Source organism: Wyeomyia smithii, chromosome 3 (assembly GCF_029784165.1).
Source record: "Wyeomyia smithii strain HCP4-BCI-WySm-NY-G18 chromosome 3, ASM2978416v1, whole genome shotgun sequence".
NCBI lineage: Eukaryota > Metazoa > Arthropoda > Insecta > Diptera > Culicidae > Wyeomyia > Wyeomyia smithii.
In genome coordinates, this window is record NC_073696.1 from 175509899 (window position 1) to 175529164 (window position 19266).

At 38.4% G+C, this 19266-nt stretch overlaps 1 protein-coding gene across 12 annotated transcripts in view; it reads left to right on the forward strand.

The window, feature by feature from the left end:
• Positions 1 to 408: 408 nt before the first annotated feature.
• Positions 409 to 19266, forward strand: part of LOC129727364 (amyloid-beta-like protein) — a 144048-nt gene continuing 125190 nt past the window's right edge. For 5 of the 12 annotated variants that reach the window (XM_055685144.1, XM_055685154.1, XM_055685155.1 and 2 more), the window contains exons 1-2: positions 409 to 541; positions 1167 to 1413. In XM_055685144.1, coding sequence (XP_055541119.1) covers positions 1345 to 1413 — 69 coding nt within the window. In that variant the 5' untranslated portion in view covers positions 409 to 541; positions 1167 to 1344. Of the gene's footprint in view, positions 898 to 1166; positions 1414 to 19266 lie in introns of all 12 variants that reach the window. The other 7 variants (XM_055685150.1, XM_055685149.1, XM_055685146.1 and 4 more) reach the window with 7 other exon arrangements.

A 19266-nucleotide genomic window follows, 5' to 3' on the forward strand; every position in this document is an offset into this window, starting at 1 on the left:
ACTGAAGCTGTTATTAAACTAATGTTATAAAATTTTTTGGCGAAAGTCAGAAAAACATGTATGATGTAATTTTTCTCACATTTTGTGAAAATAGTCCTACTGATCGAAATAACCTAGAAATAAGATTTCCATATTGTAAAGCGTTTAAAATAATTAGATTCTTAATTTAATTTCCAGAAAGGAAAAAATGAAAAACTGCATCGGAAACTATGTCCAATACTATTGGTTCTTATCGGAAGTACAAAAAATGTTCTATTTCGCAAACAGCTCGAGTATCGGGATAACTTCCGATCGGCTCTCCTGACAGTATGAGATTGAGTCGTTCGCCCTTCCTTTGTGGCGACAGGATGGACGAACAGCCAGACCAGAATCCGTGTGTACGGCAAGTGCTCTCACTCTCGCTCACCGTCATTCTCTCTGCCCAATTTGCTTGGTTTTGTTCCGTTTCCACCATTTGCATTTTACAGAAACGATTCGAATTATTCTGTCAGTTCCGAACTCGTGTTCTATGGTGACACATCAAAAAGGTTGACTATCAGCGGTAACGGAAGTACCAAATTGACAGTGTAGTGGTCACTTTATTTTCTAGGGATTTTACTCATTTTCTCTTCGAGGGGGGAACAGAGGGTGTGAGATTCGGATGGAATAAAGCTCCTATGTCTCCATAGTGTGCGATGAATCATATCTAGATAGGAGCGCGTGTTGCCTAAGGAAAAACAGGAAACGCTTTGGTGACGGTGAACGGTGAAGGCGAAACGCATATATAGAAGGATTAGCCAGAGGGCAACGAATACGACAGGACACTGTCGAACCAGTTTCAAAGGTATCCGGTGAACCGGCTCTGATAGAGTATCAGATTGCATTGGTTTGTAAGTGAGGAAAATAGTCCGAGAAGTAGTAAGAATCTCCTTTGTAGGATTAATATCAGGCTAAGCATAACAGTGGAACCCGACGACAGATTCAGTGTGAAGAAAAAACTTTGCCGTAGGATATAAGAGTTGAAAACGTATCGAGATAAAATCGATTCGTAATGTGATTACTGGTTTCCGGTTTTTCACCTCTGCAGTGCAATACTTGTGTTGTGCTTTTTGAGTCAATTCGAAAGTGATTTTCATGATCATCATTTTTTCTAATTTATTTCATTTATCTTTTCCGTTGTTAACCAGATATCCGAATGTTACCGTGTGAGTAAAGTGAGGAAAGTTGTACCGAAAGGAAAAACAAAGTGGCAAGAAAATCGATTTCACGGGTCAGAGAATCTGAATAAAAAGTTATAACAGCTCCAAGCTGTGTAGTGACATAGTGTTCCGAAACGAAGTGAAGGTTTTAATAAGTTACGTAAAAATGTTATCTCGGTGGTCTGCGGCGTTAGCGATTTTTGTCCTGACGTGGAGTACTTCGCATCAAGCACAGGCAAGAAACTTTGAAGTCTATATTTGAAAGCCCTTTAGTTTAAAAAAAATCATAACTTATGTTTACCGAAACGAAAACTGAAGATGAAAATAACTCCTCAACACCTCTCGTTGCGGTATTGCTGAAACGCTCATTCAAACAAAACGTTTGGTGGGGACAGAGATTATTGATCCGTTTTTTTTTTCAATTCTTTCTCGACACTACTGTAAACGTCAAAATAACGTAATGTTTATTGTTTGTAGAATATTCCATACCTACTTCACTTAGGTGGTTCCGCCTGGTGAAGAGAGGATAGGTGCGAGGTGAAAATGAAGTAAAAAGCTTTTTTTGCTCCTTGAATGTCCCTCTCTTGAGAGAAGAGTGTAGGTATGGCTGCAACGCGCTACAGCACCCCTTCGTGTAGCGGCACACAATACAAGGGTTTTCCAACCCATGATGCCTGCACTACTCATCGTTATATGGTGCCAGTGATGCCAAAAGGCTTTGATACAAACAGTGCTTACAGTCCAATCCAAGTAAGCTATGGATTATTTGGGTAATGGTGAATAGGCAAATCATGCTTTCTGACGCAAACCTCGTTCACTTTTTGCTCAACCGCTGTCATTGAAAAATTGCTTTTGTTAAGTTGCGTCTCTTGAAAAGTTATTCTGATGACATGAACAGATCAAGCCAAAAACGGATTATTCACGTTTCGTTTTCGTTCAAACGATAGGCTAAATATAAACCTGAAGATATTTCTGATAATTAAAATATATTCTAATCAAGAAAATATATTCGGTGAGACAAACAATGCTGTATGGCAAAAGTTTAAAAAAAATTTTGCGGAATAATTGCAGGGTCAGTGCAGTAACATTTATTCCAAATTTTCACTAATTGTGAAAATAATTTCCATTCTGAACTACACATACCGACATTCCACAAACATTTTTAAGTCTACACTTTTTTCTGGTTGTAATAACAATACTGAGAATAAAATGATATATTTGAAATGTGGAGTAACTAACACGAACAAATTTTTTCATGATGAACATGGCTAACATAAATTGCCTACAATTTTGTGTAATTCATGCCGTTTTAATTGTTTTAACTTTTTTATACTTAAACAATGGTTGTGAAATCCCAATTGTTATATACCAATCGAACGAAGTGTCGATTACGAATCGTAGTCGACAGTTATCATAAAATAAATTGGGAAACATTATACACTGAAAGAATTCGACACGACATTATAAAGTGTTTTGCACTTGAATTCGCCCTACTGATCAGAACATTTAAAATTCATGTGCGAAACACTTTAGAATTATTTATCGTGCAACACCTCATTTTCAAAAGGAAAACACATTCAATTCTCCTGTTATGACATATAAACATAAAGTGTTTGGATTTCGAATCTCAAATGAATGTTCACCGAGCTTCGAATGATTTTTATTCGATCTCAAAATGAAAACAGTTTTACTTGGAAATGATTGCATATAATGGAACCTTTGTTTTATTTATAAATTTGGAATTTTACTATAAAAATTCATCACCAAATATAAACTATTTGTTTCGGTTAAAGAAACCTGTAAAACAGACAAAGAATTAAATTAATTTAATTTAAATAATTGATGTTTTAATAAACAAATACTTGCCTCTAGCGTAAAGATGTTGTCGTCAGAATCTCTGTGATCTTGTGCTGGAAGGACGAAATAAGATTAGAATTCGATTCTTTTACGTGACATAAATCACTTACCTTGCAGAAATTTAAACATGTAGTCCGGAAAATCGTCGAACTTCTAAGCCGTATTACACTCGCTGATTTTTCATCTGTCGCCATTTTTCTACTTTTCAGCACAAACGGCACTTCATTTGACATATAAAAACAAAACAAATCAACTGAAAGTGTTTCGCACATGATAATCACTGTGATGAAACAGTGGGGCAGATTCAAGTGCAATTCACTTGGAAGGAATGTTGGAATCATACGTAAATGAAGTGCGGCTCATGGATATGAGTTGATGTGTGCGACAACTTGAAACGAAAGTGAAAAATGATTGAATTCGATGAAAAAAATTATACAAATAACAATGCAGAGTCATTTTCATATCCAATTGATGAAACACTTGGATGGAGCGTGCGGAGTTTTTTCAGTGTAACCCATTTTTCCGTTGCGAAATTTTCCTGTGGGGTAGTTTGGGGTAATTTGGACCCCCTAAGGAAAACTCCTGTTATTTCGTAACCTGTTTTTTCTATCCCATAAACGTAATGTACTATAGTAATATTGATCTGTTTTCTATGTTTCTGCACGGAAAAACCTTGATATTGAGGTCAAAAGAACAAAAAAAAACGAAACTAAAAATTATGATTTTCGGACATAAAAAAAATCGTTTGGGGTGAAAATGGACAGCTATTGGGGTAATATGGACAGTGTTTGGGGTGATGTGAACAGGGTAAAAAATGTGAGTTTTATAGTATCAATAGTTGCTTAATACACACTAGAAGGTGGTATCAGGCATACGGAATGATAACTGCAATTCTTAGGCATTGCACAGTGGTTCCACAGTAGGCCAAAAAAATTTCCCTTCTCCAATTATTCATACTATAAACTGAGTATGCGATCGTATGTCACACACGCGCGTTTGTGTGTGCGTGCGTGCGTGCGCGCGCGTGTGTGTGTGTTTGTGTTTGTGTGCGTGTGTGCGTGTGTGCGTGTGTGCGTGTGTGCGCGTGAGTGTGTGTGACTGTGTGCGTGTGTATGTGTGTGTGATTGTCTGTGTCTGTCTATGTGTGTGTATGTGTGTGTCAGTGTATGTGTGATGTAAGTTTCATGAGAATCGGACGATATACCAATTTTTGGCAGCATTTTGAATGTTGCTGTGTCAGGAAATTTCAATGATTTTTATGTTCGAAAATCACAATTTTGAGCTTAACTTCGATTACCTAATTCCCTCAATTTTGATCTGATTTTGGATCAACGAGTTTCGTTTTGAGGGGAAATTTATGTAATTTTTCAGAACTCGTGTGTACCGTACAGCCTCGTGAAACAGTTCGGAATGATCGGATAATCAACAGCCTATATGAAATTAACCGTATTTTTCGAATTTTTGGGTCCCGGTTTGCATATCGTCGTTCCGAATCCGTTAATCCCAAATTCGCGAAACGGAAAAATATATAACGAATGTACGTTGACGTACGATTTCTTTTTTTTTCTTGAAAGGCCTATCAAATTCCTCAAACTTTCCATTAAATCTTTTAATCGGTCAAACGGCTCAAAAGATACAATTTTTTGAAAAATGATTGCCGATTTTTGGCAACTTTAATTCAAAATGGATCACACTAAGGACCAAACAAAAAAATACGGGTATAAAGTTTTTCGATATAGAACAAGTATACCAATGTTGAACATGATCTGAACAAAAAAATAAATCTGATAATAAGAAAGGTTTAACGGCATTTTAGGGGAACAACATTTTCGGACATCAGAAATGAGTTCAGCACCCAAAAATTGGCATTACACGTCATTTTCAAGAATTTTAGAAAAAAAATTAGGTTTTTCCAACTTTTGTTCAGAAACCCGCCACTCTGCGGGGCATTGAAAACATTTTTTGTACAGATAAATCATCCCAGATTGCCGGCAACACTTTTTACAGTTCATTGTTTGTATACCGCCGTCTATTCGTTCGTTTTTATATGCCCGCGGTATCAGTCCGACAAAAGAATTTACTTCAAACTCGCCTGACCATAACACCCCAAAAAACTGTCCATTTAACCCCAAACAGGACGCCTTTCTGAAAACTCAATTCCTTCCACTATTTTCGATCAAACTTATCGCAATCTTTCATTAAAATGTACTCTTTTACTAGACAAACACGGCTGCAAGCTTATTAGACTGAAAACATCGAAGAAGTTCTCAAAAAACCTTAAATACACAAGCGTAAAACTTACAGCAAAATCAACTTTTGATGTTTCCTTTGTTTACATTGGCACTGCGGTGCACCTGTCACAGCAAACTATGAAATTTTTATATTAGTTAGGGTTGAGTAGTTCAAGGAAAGGATGGAGTAGTACATGGAACCCAAAAATGTAATACTTTCCAAGATAAAGCACCAGTCCATTTCACCCCAGGGGTCCAAATTACCCCAAACTACCCTACACTGAACGGTCGGCTGTGAAGTTTGTGTAGGAAATAAACAGAAGGTCGAGTTCCAAATCGAAATGTAGCACCGAGGCATTACTTTGCTTTTTAATTTTATGGGTGTGTCAAAGTGCATTAAAAATATAGAAATTTTGTACGGTGCTTTTACTGGGGAAATAATCAAAATATTTAAAGTTTATTTGATCGATTGACATACATCACGAAATGTTTTAAGTGTGATGAGTTTTGCAGTTCGTGAGGCAGAAAAAAATGCAATTTATTAATTATTTTTTTGTTGAACGTTTTAGTATTATGAAATTAAACATCGAGAATATTAAACTATTCTCAATATTCAGATAAACTTTTGTATTGTATCAATATCAATGTGCTTTCTGAGTATGTTTTTCTTGGCATTGATATTGCTATGAAAGACTCAAGGATGCTAAAAACTATATAAATGTTATTAAAACTTCGCAATTTTTTCTGATTTTTAAATATTTAGTCGTAGAAAAAAATCACGATGCGTTTTTTCAAAACATTAACTATAAAATGTAATTTCGCCGCATCATAAACAAGTTTTTTACGCGGATTTTCGAATAACCGCAGTTGTTTCACGTGGATTTTTAAATTACATCGTTATTTACGCGATACTACAATAATTAATAAATCTTTACGCGGATTTTCGAATTAATGCTGGTTTGTAACCAAAACCCACGCAGATTATCAAATTAAAGATGTTTTTTTACGCGAATTTCACAAATTTTCGAATGTGGTTTTTTACAAGTATCCCTCTCTATCATTGTTTTTTTTTTTTTGTAAGACGTTCAGCATTGCAGTTTGGAGAATTTTTTCCTCTCTTTCTTTGTTTTTTTTTGTATGCCCGAAGGGCGTTGGGACTAAGAGAGCCACTGTGCCTGTGCCTCAATTTGGTATCGCATAGTCAAATAGACTAACGACTTTTTTGGGATTAGAGTTTCATACCTGATACGGAGTTGACAGGTAACGTCCGAAGAAGTAGTACCTTGCAAATGCAAGGGTCTCATAATAAAAGTCAGGTGAGCGGACGTTTCAACAGCAAGACTGCAGAAGCGACAGTTATCACATCCAAGAATTCTGATGTTCTTCAGGTGGTAAAGAACAGAACAGTGTCCGGTAAAAACTTCCGTGTAGAAACGTAGCTTACCACGCCTGACACCTATTTCTAGCTTTTCGTAAGCTCGTGCTTGACGGTGGATCTGGAGGTTCCCAGAAATGGCTCACCTCCAATGAATTGCTGTGCTGGTCCTTGATTAGCCAACGTTATCATTCCACTCGATACTACAGTGTCCAGGTACCCAGTACAGAAGAAATTGATTCTGCCCGCCCAAGTAACACACGTTGGTATAGAATAGTTGACGTCACCTATTCCATGACATCAATATCACCAGAAAAGCGCAAAACATGAAGGCTAGTAGAACAAGTACCGAAAACTGCATTAAAGCAAGACAACTTGATCTAATTAAGTGGCAAAATACATCTCGAGTACAAATACGGCAATGCGCAAATCTGTTGCTATGACAACTGTTAACCAACGCATGCGCAAATGTGTTGTGTCTGCGCAGTGCAACTAGATCGGCAATTTCTTTTTTCAGTGGCAGTTTTAATTGATTATAAAATGATGACAAAAAATAACATTCAACCATTCAAAAAGAGTTGTTTCTTTCGCTTGAATATTGAAATTGTTTTCGCATAGTTTCAACGTTATCTGAATATAAAATCTAACAAAACTAGAAAACGTTGTTAGTTATACAATAACAAAAATCTGAAGTGATTTTGGTTACACTGCAAGGGTTTTGTTTATCTTTTGATGGCGCGTCAAAACCGCTCCAAATAAATATAGAAATCGTTCATATAATTTCAATAATAAATTGATCAAGTAAATCAAGCTACTATACTAAGGAAAAGCATTTTACAGGTACGTAGTGTTGTTATTAGATTGTGTAATGTCTTACGAAAAGACCAAGTGATAGTGATTGTCATTCTTGAACTCATGTTATTAAAAACATCTCCAAAACCAGAAAAAACGAGCTTGTTTTCGAAATGCGGTTGTATTACTGATGAAAAACAACTTCAAACACAATATAATACTGATGAATACTGATGAAAAACAACTTCAAACACAATATCAAACACAATATAATAACACAAGTCGATTGCGCTTGTAGTACACTTATATGACTACTTTCGTTGTTACTTATTTTCTAACATGTTTTGTGTGTCACTTGGGCGGATAGCTCTCGTAGTGCTGTGCTGCACTCCCAAATTTGGACGCGCATTTGGCGGATCTTAGTGCCAATAGTGCAGCGGAGGGCCCTACATTGGAATAGTTTCCTTAACACCCATCTGTATAGAAACAGATGATGCCTGATGGAAGTGTAGGACCATCCCTACTCCACATGTAGCGATTGGTTTCGATCACCTTATATGGAACCTCAAGATTGTTCTGGACCGCCATGCTGCCTGATACTGTGGTGACTAAAGGTGTAAGTTCAAACTCCCTTAGAATGCGAAGATGACCAACCTGATGGCTTTCGGATATTGTTCTATTTTGTTGAAGCCTTAGTGCACCAAGCTTCGCTTACAAGTAGACGTAAAGATAGTAAGCAGAGCATGGCCTCCACTTCATTCACTTTTGGCCACCACACGAGAGCGGCGTAGGCAAATTTTGGTCGTGCAATAGCTATGTAGGACCAAAGACCTAATTGTGGTTCCAAACCCCAGGTTTTACTGAATAGTGTGCTGCAGGCCCAAATTGCCGTTGTAGCTTTTTTGACTACGTAGTCAATTTGAGCCGTACAATTCAGCTTACTCTCTAGAATAATCCCCAGGTATTTCACCTCTTTACAGGAAGGAGGAGAAAGGGCGTGTTGGAGAGGGATTTATGTTCAGCCCCCCCTGAGTGCACCAACTCAGCTCTGAAGGCGGCTTGATATTGTTGCGTCAAATTTTCCGCGAATTATGAGGATAATATAATCGGTATTGCCAACAATCTCATAGGCAAGCTGTGTTAGCTTGTTTAAGAACGCGTCGACCACCAGGGACCAAAGCAAGGGGGAGAGGATTTCCCCTTGTAGGCAGCCTTTCGTCGCTGTGACCGTGGTCCCAATGTAGTTGTGATTTCTCTGCCCGAGAGCATATTCTGAATCCAGCTCCTTGTACTGTTGTCAACTCTTCTATTCAGAAGAGCTATATTGGTTGAAGCATTGGATGTATTGTCGAAAGCGCCATCAATATCAAGACAAAAGCATAGCGATACTTCAGCGACTTTTCAATGAGAGTAACTAAACCATGAAAAGCAGTTTCCGTCGAAGATCACCTTGACTTACCGCCAGCTATCAGGGATGTAGCCCAGGGTGAAGCTTGCACGGGACAGATGTATCAGTTTGAGCATTATGACACCATCTGATTTTTGTAAAAAAAATGGGTAGAATGCCATCTGGTCGGTCGTTGGAAGTAAGATACGCAAGAAGGTACTCACTCCTGTTATTGGTATGGTCTAAATCGTGTGGTGTGGTGTGGTCTCTCTCTGTTTGTTTTCACAGCGTACAATTCAATCTAGTGAAATGAGTTTTGGAAAGTTGTGGTATAAAGTTAGATGACGGTGCCAGACTCTCAAATGTCAAAGTTAGGTGTGCAAGGAGTGGTACCATCGAAACGAAATCTCAGTCGGAAGACCTTAGGACATCGATATAATCGGTGATCAACAAAAACCGCTTGCCTGGAATGACGGTACGCCTGCATTTTCATTGTTTTGATGTTTTTGTTTTAAAATCGTTATGATGCCTTGGTAAAAGTGCCTACACCTTCCCCCCAAAGTTGTCGCCTATGGCCACAGGCAAGTTTAAAGCTGAGACATTGGATTGTATTTGTTAACAAGAACAGTACATTTTACATTCACACTCTACAGGAGATTATAAGTATGGTCCGAGCTCGCTATGAGCTTTTGTATACATTTTTTTAAAGTTTAGTTCTCATTTGGTGTGTAATGATGCAATATTATAATCGCAGAGAAAAATAATAATGATTACTATCTAACTATAAATTTAATATAATATACTGAAACATGACAGACGCTCAAATTTTGCAATTGCGTTTCTCACTGGAGGTTTCTATAAACACTGGGATCTTACTATCGGTAACAACTGAAATTTTGGAATTTCTCCGAGGTCTTCACGCTCAAAGCTTGCTTTTTGAGGTCTTCACACTCAAAGGTTTTCGTTTTTTGTTTGTCTAAATTATGGTTAAAGCCTAGTGGTTTGGCTTACACCAGAAAGAATGTTTGAAAAATTTTTTAATTCCATTTCTTCAAAATTTCATGCCGACGGAGGCTATGTGTTTTGCCATCATAAGATTAGGGTTTGTTCCACATAGTATTTGGCCGTTTCCTTTATTTACTGCAGCGCCTCTAGTTGTCGTACCGAGAAACTAATGACTGCGTTCTGATCTAAAGTGGTGCAAAATTTTGTCAGGATTGATACACGCGTTGGAAAGTTATCCAAGATTGAACGCGAGAGACGAGAAAAAATTGTGCACACCTATGTTGAAAACTCATCATAGTCAGGAGGAATGATCACCAAGGCCTCCAAACTACCGAAATCGACTGTGAATACCGTGCTCACTTTGACGGTAGATCGCGCTAAATAAACCAAACGTATAAGTGAAACACTAAACCGGAAACTACTAACGAAGATCATCAGGGCAGTCCGGAATAATCCCGCGTTTCTCTCCGTTTTTTTGGTGAAAAGGTTCAATGCATAACATAGTACAATCCGTCGAAATTGTATGCGTGAAGGATTACGGTCGTATCATGCCAGCAAACAAACCAACAGAACCTGGTTGCCAAAACCTGAGTAAGAAAGCTATACGAGCAAGTCCTGACGGAGTACAATATTTTGATGGACGATGAATTCGCCCGTAAGTTGATGATTGGGCAAGCCATCTATAGCTGTGAAAAGAAGACAAAAGTTTTCATCACTGGAGCAACCATGTATGGTCTTCAGGAGATAGTTTTACCGTTCATCCAATCACACGATGGCTTCGTGAAGTTCTGGCCCAATCTAGCTAGCTGCCTCTGCGCTCAGGAAGAATTGGAATGGTACAAACAGGATAATATACACGCTCATTATTTGTTACTCTAAAGTGAGCTAGATATGACCCATCTTTGAAAAAAGTGGAGGTACCCTAATTTTACGTCAAAAACTGATTAGAATCTACTCTGTTCATGCAAACCAGGAATTAACGAAAATGAGTACAAGTTACCCAGTTTGCCTAAATTTGGAAATTTGATGATTTCTGGTTTTTGTAAATCTAACTCAATAAATAAAATAAATTCAGAACAATCAAAATCATAGATTTATTTTTCATCGAAACATTATAAAAAATTTTAATCATTCACGTGTCTTTATATAATGCGGCAACCAACCGGTTCACAGTTGCCCGTGAACTGTGGCTCATGTTTTTGTACAGTACGCACTCCAGAAAATTCGTCATCATCCGTCACCAAACACTGCGAAGGATTTAAATTGTATCGATTGCATGTATTGGGCACTGTACATCGATACAAATGTTTCCGTTCATTAGCACGAATAAAAGCCCGACTTAAAAACGGCATCGCAGGAACACAACATGCAGTTGTTCATTTTGAAGAGATGTTTTTTATGTTTTCAAATCCTCTGCAATAATAATGTTGGGCTGAAATTGTTATGGAATATTGTTACATGTTGTTTGTAATGTAATCGATTAGGAAATTATTGATCTGATGAAAGATCAAATACTTACTGCTAGCAAACGAATAAAAAGCGACACCAATTGTTCTTCGGAAACAGACAGATAATATCGCTGTTGAAAACTTTTGACATATACATATACTCAGGGGTGAGTAAACATCATGGATAATAACTCAAAATTGAGTAAACATGGTAATTATGAAAATTTGGGTAAATGTTACTCAATTATCCAGTACCCGATAACTCACTTTTTGACATTTTGCATAAGAATACCAAACTGAGTAGATCCTAATCAAATTAGAGTTAAAATAAAGCAGCGTGTAGACGTTATCGACAAAAGGATTAATCCACCAAACTGCCAACAGTTTCGAAAGATATTGGACAATGGTCAAGCGTAAATTGAAGAAGTGTGGCAAATCAATCAAAACATCATCTGATATGGCGAAATGGTGGATGGTGGAAAAAAGTCCGACGAAAAGCTCGAGAATTCATCAGAACAGCAGAAAAATAATTTTTCTTGAATTTTTTCCTTGAAGTTTAATAAAAACCCTGCAAAAACATATGTTTTCCAATTTTGTACGTTATTTCCCCATGGAGAAATCCGAAACTGTATGCGGCCAAATTCTAAATGAAACAAACCTTACACCAAAAAGCTCAAACGTTTGTGAATAACCATTCGACTCCATTTGTACCCACAATACGCAACGCAATGAATCTGTCTCAATGTCGCCCAATAGAAGATTTCATTGGGATGTTCAGTTCCTCGGTGTATAACTGAAAAGCAATAAACTGCATACAGTAGATTGGTAGAATCAAGAGCTGTTTTTCATTAGGTACATCTATCTTTTTTTAAAAGCAGCAGAAAAAATCCAAAATTTTAGCTGTTCCTCGGTAGCTCTAGAAATTTTCCGCTGTTACAAAATTTGGATCTAAATTTATATGAAGGTCGTCGAGAGCACTGCTTTTACGATAATATTAATAAGTTGATTAAGTTTTAAACAGACTAAAAAATTAAATGATTTTGTGAATGTTTACCTACGCTTTTCTCGCAAAATATACATTAAAAATCAGTTAATTGTTTTATCGATATCGTCTTCTTTCTAAACCTTTTTACATTCGTGGTCACTAACCGTAGTCCGGAAATAACCAGAATCAACCGAGTGCTATAAATTTTCATTCGTCGCTTGTTGGGAGAATTATCGGTTCATGTAGGTATAAAATTCAACAAAACAACAGCCGTAAGTTGTGCTTTGGGCGTACGTAAAATGCAACTGGGCAGAAAATCTGATACCAACAGAAACCAATTCTGGTGTGCTGTTTTATGGCTCAGCTTCCAGCTCTGTATTGGACATTGAATTGCAGTTGCTTTATTTTTCTTTGGCTTCAAGGTTTTTACTTGTCATTATTATAAAGGCCTGCAGAGTATTGAGAACACATATAGTATTTCCTCGCATAAGGCGAACCCTTTGCTGACGAAGAATATGTTGATGATGTTTAAGAGTGGAACCTTGTGTGATTGAATATATCATATGGAATGTTTGCTTTTCAATAAAGCTGTGAAAGAAGTCATATATTTATACTCAAACAAATATCAAACATGATGTTTTAAACTATTACTTTTCAATCTCTATAATATCAAATAAGTTGAACACTGATTTTTTACCACACTCCAAGGAAATTGATTGTAGGTAAGTAACTGTTCTTGCTTGGCCTACGTCGTCGTTCAACATACACCGAAATATGGATGTGGCTCGAACGAACAACCCTCTACCCATGCTAGTGTGAGTCAGTGGGAAATTCCCTGAACGAGAGAAAAATCGATATTGACGTTATCTCTTTGTGTTTGGTATTGCCTTTCTTTATTCGCGCTACTCAGCTCCTACTAGGGATATACAAAAAGAAAAACGAAAATAGAAAAAAATGAATTAAAACCACCACACCGAAGAAGGTCGCTCGAGAGTACAAATACATTCTCTGTGCTGCTGCTGCCTTACCAGAATACCACCCAAACAGCGGACGCATGGTGCTATTTTGACACTTTTGATACAACCTTTGCTGCTATGGCTGGGGCTTAAGCACCCCTCGTGACGTTCATTGCAGCGTAATTCTTTGGGTGAGCGCTGCCAGGAAGGGCTGACCGAAAGGGCAAAAATTAGGAGAAACTTTTTTTTTGAAACTTTGCCTGACTCATAACTCACACGGAAGAAAGATAAGATGCTAATGGCGAAAATAAAAGCAAACGGACTGGCAAGCGGGCTTTACCGTTGATGAGATTGCTCCGTCGTTCGGTAAAACGGGCACATTTTCAGCATACATTATGTAATAGCAAGAACGCCATTATTATGATTGCCGCTCATATAGTGTCACCGCTTGCTGAGTCAGATGAATAACATCCCGAGACAAAGTAATATCACACAAGCGATGACACGACAGAGTAGTGTCAGCTGTGATAACTTTGTGCATCTACAGTCTCCTTGATAATCTAACGACTATCACTCCGGGCGACAACGTTGCATGCATGGAATTTCCGTTCATTTTCTCCGCCTGGAATGCTCTTAGTGTTGACTGAATGTGAATGTCCTTCAAACTATGTGAAGTATAATTTATTCAAACCAGCCAAATGGAAAAGTCCTGTCGTATACCGCTTATATATTGCTGCGAACTAGTTATTGGTCTTCCACTATCTAGAATTTACTAGTATATTTTCAATTGTAGCGATCATTGACTGAAAAAAAATTATTGTTAGCGCTTCACAAATAATAACATTATAAAGTTTGCGATAGAAATAGGAGCGTCACCCTGGGGAAACTAACGAATATTTACATTTTTCAAATTGTAGGTGTAAATTTTAATTAAAAAGGACATAATACTCTATTGCTACCTCATTAACCACTATTTAGAATATGTATTTTCCAGATTAATTAGTCGTAATTTCAAAGTCGCGTAGATGAATTGTGAACATTCTTCGGATGTTTCTGCGCAATTTGGTGCAGATATGATTCCGGAACGACAATAGCCTGATTACCTTCAAATACATTCGTTACTATGCCAGCCGAAATGCTGCAAAAATGCAGGGATGCACCTAATGGAGCATAAAATATCAATGAGCATTGTTTTATTCCGAGCTGATGTGTCATGCGAAGTGTAGAGCAGACTTTTATTTCGCAGAAACGTCTGGATATCCCGTTCTCCAATAGTGAAATAAAAAGAGTTGGTTAGTCTGGTTTACGATGTATTTTCATTACTAGTGGCGCTGCAGTTTATGATCTTTATTGCTGCAGCATATGTTCAGAATGTGCTGATTTCTATTCGATCAGACGCAGAGTAATCACTCATTCACAGTACTCTTACGTATGATTAAATTCGATCCGACACGCCTTTTAGTTGTTGTCAGATTGCAATGGAAATTGCACTTCAAATACAGTCACAGATAATAATATTAAGACGTCTCCAGCTGGCCGAGCGAAATGTCACCCAAATTTGTACACACTGGAAGATGTTCCACGGAATCAATGTTTCACAGAGTTTGCGTAACAGATTTTTTCTGGAATTAGAAATTTTGTATCGAAAATGTCACATGTTAATTACAACGCTAATTACGTATTAGTAATAGATTCACTGAAAAATATGTTGATAATTGTTATCCTATCTAGAGTAAGATAATAATGCTGTAAAAAAATTTCAAAATAAATAAAGCTGCCTATTCTGTTTCTATTCTTTAGCGCTGAATTTTGGCAACCTCGTTATGTGGAATTAAATTACTACAACGATAATAACTTATCCCCGTAGCGTAACAATGGAGACCTGACTGATTCAATAATAGATTATTATGAGTGAACGAACAGTTTCACTGGGATTCTCGAAAATGCTTCATTCGGGTGAAAATGGCTGCCGGGGTGTCGTGTTACGGACAGTAATTTTCAAACTGTCGAGCTCGTGTCGAACATTTCGGGGAATTTATCAATTTGCGGAGCTCACTGGGGGTTGCAGTATTTGATTCGTTTATCTCATTGCAAAATAGATCCGACAGCCTTTATAATAATTGGCACCACTTATTGAATAGTAATTATCTGTGCGCACTCCATGGGATGTAAATCATGTAACACCATTTTTGCGGAATTTTGTGAATTATTCTGTATGTATTTGGGTTCGATTGAACTTTTCAATTAAATAAAGTTGATTTGATCTAACCTACCGGTGGGGAACGAGATGTTTTTTCAATCTTTTATATTATACCTGAGCCATTGATGTTATTTTTCTTTGAGCTGAGGTTGGTACAACATCGAATTATTTATTAACAAGAGGCTTACACGAGTAAATTCAATCAACCGAACGGTTAAGATTTCAGGAACTGTACTTACTGTTTTGTTTATTTCACTGATATTGTTTGAGAAGTTTTAGAAAAAGGCTAACGTATGCGTTAAAAAATGGCCTTTTTTCGGATGGTGGTAAAAAATAACTACGACCGATAATAAAGTTTGATAAATTTTACATGGAAGGTAAGTATGTTAGCTTACTTGTTACCACATCGATATTCAGCCGCTCCATCCCCTTTAACGATCGCTTCGAGTAGTGGACCGACACCAGATCTGTTCAAAACACCGCATTTTCGCCCTTATGGTATTTCTTGGTGAACGACGCAACTTCCGGCAGACCCTTCGTACCTACTATAAATTTCCTCGTTCACAGCCAGTCCGGAGCGAAAGAAGAGCAGCTTTAACATCCCCTTCTCGCTGATTGTGCTCCTTCTTGGGGAACTTGTTTTGTGGAATAAACTTCACCTCGGCGCTCACTTCCTTCGTGGGGGAAGCAAAATACAAAGTGTCTTGCCAGTCGTTGCCATCCAGGGTGCGATAGGTTCATCACCACCACCACCACCACCACGTCTTCATTCGCCGGTAAAATCGAGTTGACCATCTTAATCAGGTGCTGTCGCTGCGTTATTGCCTGCAGAGACTAGTGGACGGGTCTGCTGCTTCTTGTCATGTATGTTCATGTTCGCCAGGTACTTTTCCACTGTTCGGGCGGTTGCAACGACCTCCCTTGGAGCTTTTTTCACTCAGGGTCGTATATTTATTATGAAAGCCCTGTTATTCTTCTTTCCAAAACCGTCAAAATATAAGGAAACGGTTTAAAAAATGGCCGAGATAAAATTAATTATGTGCGGAGCTTTGACCATAACTACAAATTTTCAGGTACCTATTTGAAAAACTTCAAGTATGGCAAGTCGACTAGAGTGACAACCTAATCTAAGTAACATCAGAAGTTCTTGCACTTTTTCCATTTGTTACTTACCTTACCAAACAGTCCCAAGCCGTGATGTGGCCTTTGCAGTACGTAAGAGTCTTCTCCATTCCACTAGGTCCATAGCTGCAGTTAGCTAGCTCTGCAGCCTGCGTAGGGGCCCGCATCTTGCCCGCAGTGCACCTTTCCGTCTCATCCCTGACGGATCGGCTTCACGAACCATCTTTACCGAGCTGTCGTCTAACATCCATACGACATGCCTAGCCCATCGCAACCTGCCAATCTTAGTGGTGTGGAAGATAGATGGTTCCCAGAGCAATTCCTGTAGTTCCAGCAGTTCGTGGTTCATTCGCCTTCTCCACGTTCCATAACTGCAGTACACCGATATGGTACGCAACGCCTTCCGTTCGAGCACCGTGAGAGGGCGTTGGTCCTCCATATGTCTCATGGCCGTAGAAGACTACCGGTGTGATCAGTGTCCTGTGAATGTTTAACTTGGTTCGGCGATATCGTTGCCTGCAGTTACCAGTGAGCCCAGCTATACGAGCTCGTCGACCACCTCTATTTCATTATCACCAACTTGAACTCGAGGTGGGAGGTGAACTCCAACCTTTCATGTACTTCGTCTTCGATGCATTGATAACCAGTCCAATTCGTTCCGCCTTCATTCCGATGCACGTATCAGCCATCTTCACAAAAGTGCGAGCCACAATGTCTATATCGTCGGCGAAGCAAACAGTTAGACCGACTTTTGAAATGTCGTGCCACTTGTGTTAATCCCCGCTCTTCTGATGACACCTTCCAGGGCAATATTACCCAGTAGCCACGAGAGACCATCACCTTGATTTAAACCTCTCCGAGCTTCGAAGGGGCTCGAGTATGCCCCCGAAACTCTAACTACACACATCACTCGATCCATTGTCACTTCGACCAACCGCGTTAGTTTATCTGGAAATGCGTAGTCGTGCATAACTTGCCATTGCTGGTCTCGATCGATTGTGTTGTGCACCTATTTGAAATTGATGAATGAATTATGTGTGGGCACGTCGCATTCGCGAGAATCTGATCTGATGGCGCGTGAATCCATGAATCCCGCCACTGCTTCTTAAATAGTGATAGTTGACGGCAGATTTTTTGGGAAAGTGCCTTGTAGGCGGCGTTCAACAGAGTGATTGCCCGGTAATTGTGATAGAATTAAAAAGTGAAGTGAAATAAAAGTGTAGTGTAAAAATTGTGACACTCCAGTTTGGCTTTAGTAGATGGGACACACAATACTTTCCATCCACTTCTCTGATGTTCAGTCGTCTTCCCAAATCTTAGCAATTATTTCAGAGTTGTTTTGAAAATTTATAAAAACTAATCCGTCGGTCTAATGTGCAATAAATCAATTCTATATATCGCAGGCGTCGCAATTATGAAGCTTGGTGAAAAGTAGTTGAAAAAATAAGCTGCGAAATGTGCCTTTAGATTTCACAATTGCTCGATTTGCAGTGTAGAAGCTAGGACAGCGGTTTTCAACCGGGGGGGAATTCCCCCCTAGGGGGGAATTTAACCGTTGCAGGGGGGGAATTGCGAGTGGAAAAATTTCACATGTAATGGGCTTTTGTGATTGACGGTGGTGCGACATTTTTTTCATTTTTTTTTCAAGTGTGCTTGTTAACGATAAATCGTCACACACACCTTCACAAGAGATGCTGAATTGTATGCCCGTGTATTGGTGTTCTCCTGCTCCTGCTTGAAACCTGGTCAAAATTAAAGTTTAAAAAGCCTTATATTTTTTAATTACTACAGCTTTTCTTTCATGGTGCCCATAGGGGGGGAAAAGCTTGTAAAAATTATCAAAAGGGGGTGCATGAACTGAAGAAGGTTGAAAACCACTGAGCTAGGACATTCCGCAATATACACACAATATTATCGATTGCGGGAGAATTTATCTCGCAAAATGCATAAAAAACGCCGTAGAAGTGCGCGGTTAAAACCAATCATGTTGGTGTCTTCTACAAAAAGTGAGCAAATCCCATTTCCGCACTTTTTGTAGAAGATATTACCGCGATTGGACGTACCAGCGCACTTCTACAAGAATTTTTCGCGAGAAAATTTGTCGCAATCAACAATAAAAGCTAAATTTCAAAGACTGCGAAATCAAAAGGCGACCGAATACACTTCGTTGGTTTTGAAACAAAACGAAGTGGGTACAAATAATAATAATGTGTTGTTTCGGATGAGGCAGTGTTTTGTTGAGTGTTTCGGTTACTACAGTTCTTGCTATGTGTTTAATGGTTGAAATGAGAAGATGTTATCTTTACAATGATTATACCATAAATACTAATTTAATTATGATTGAGATTCCATCACTTTACTTCACAAGCATTGCGCTCATTCATTTACCAAGCTGAATATAACAATCATGAAACATGCTTTACGCCTCTACAACGACTCAGTTTTAATAAGATGTTTCTTTAACTTAATTTAGTCTGTAGTGCTGCACTTTACACAAACAACGTAAATTAGTAACACCACCCGACAAGATAGTTTTAAATCTATTGGTAAACGATGCCCAAGCACGCTGCGTCTTGAGTGAATTGGGTAAGCGATCATTATAATTTCGTTAAAAAGGGATCCATTATCAGGGAATTTAATCTGCCGATCTTGAGACTCGCTTTTGCCACTCGGAATAAATTCTGCACGAAACTTGTTATCGGTTATATGTCCTTCTTTGGTGGTCGGGTT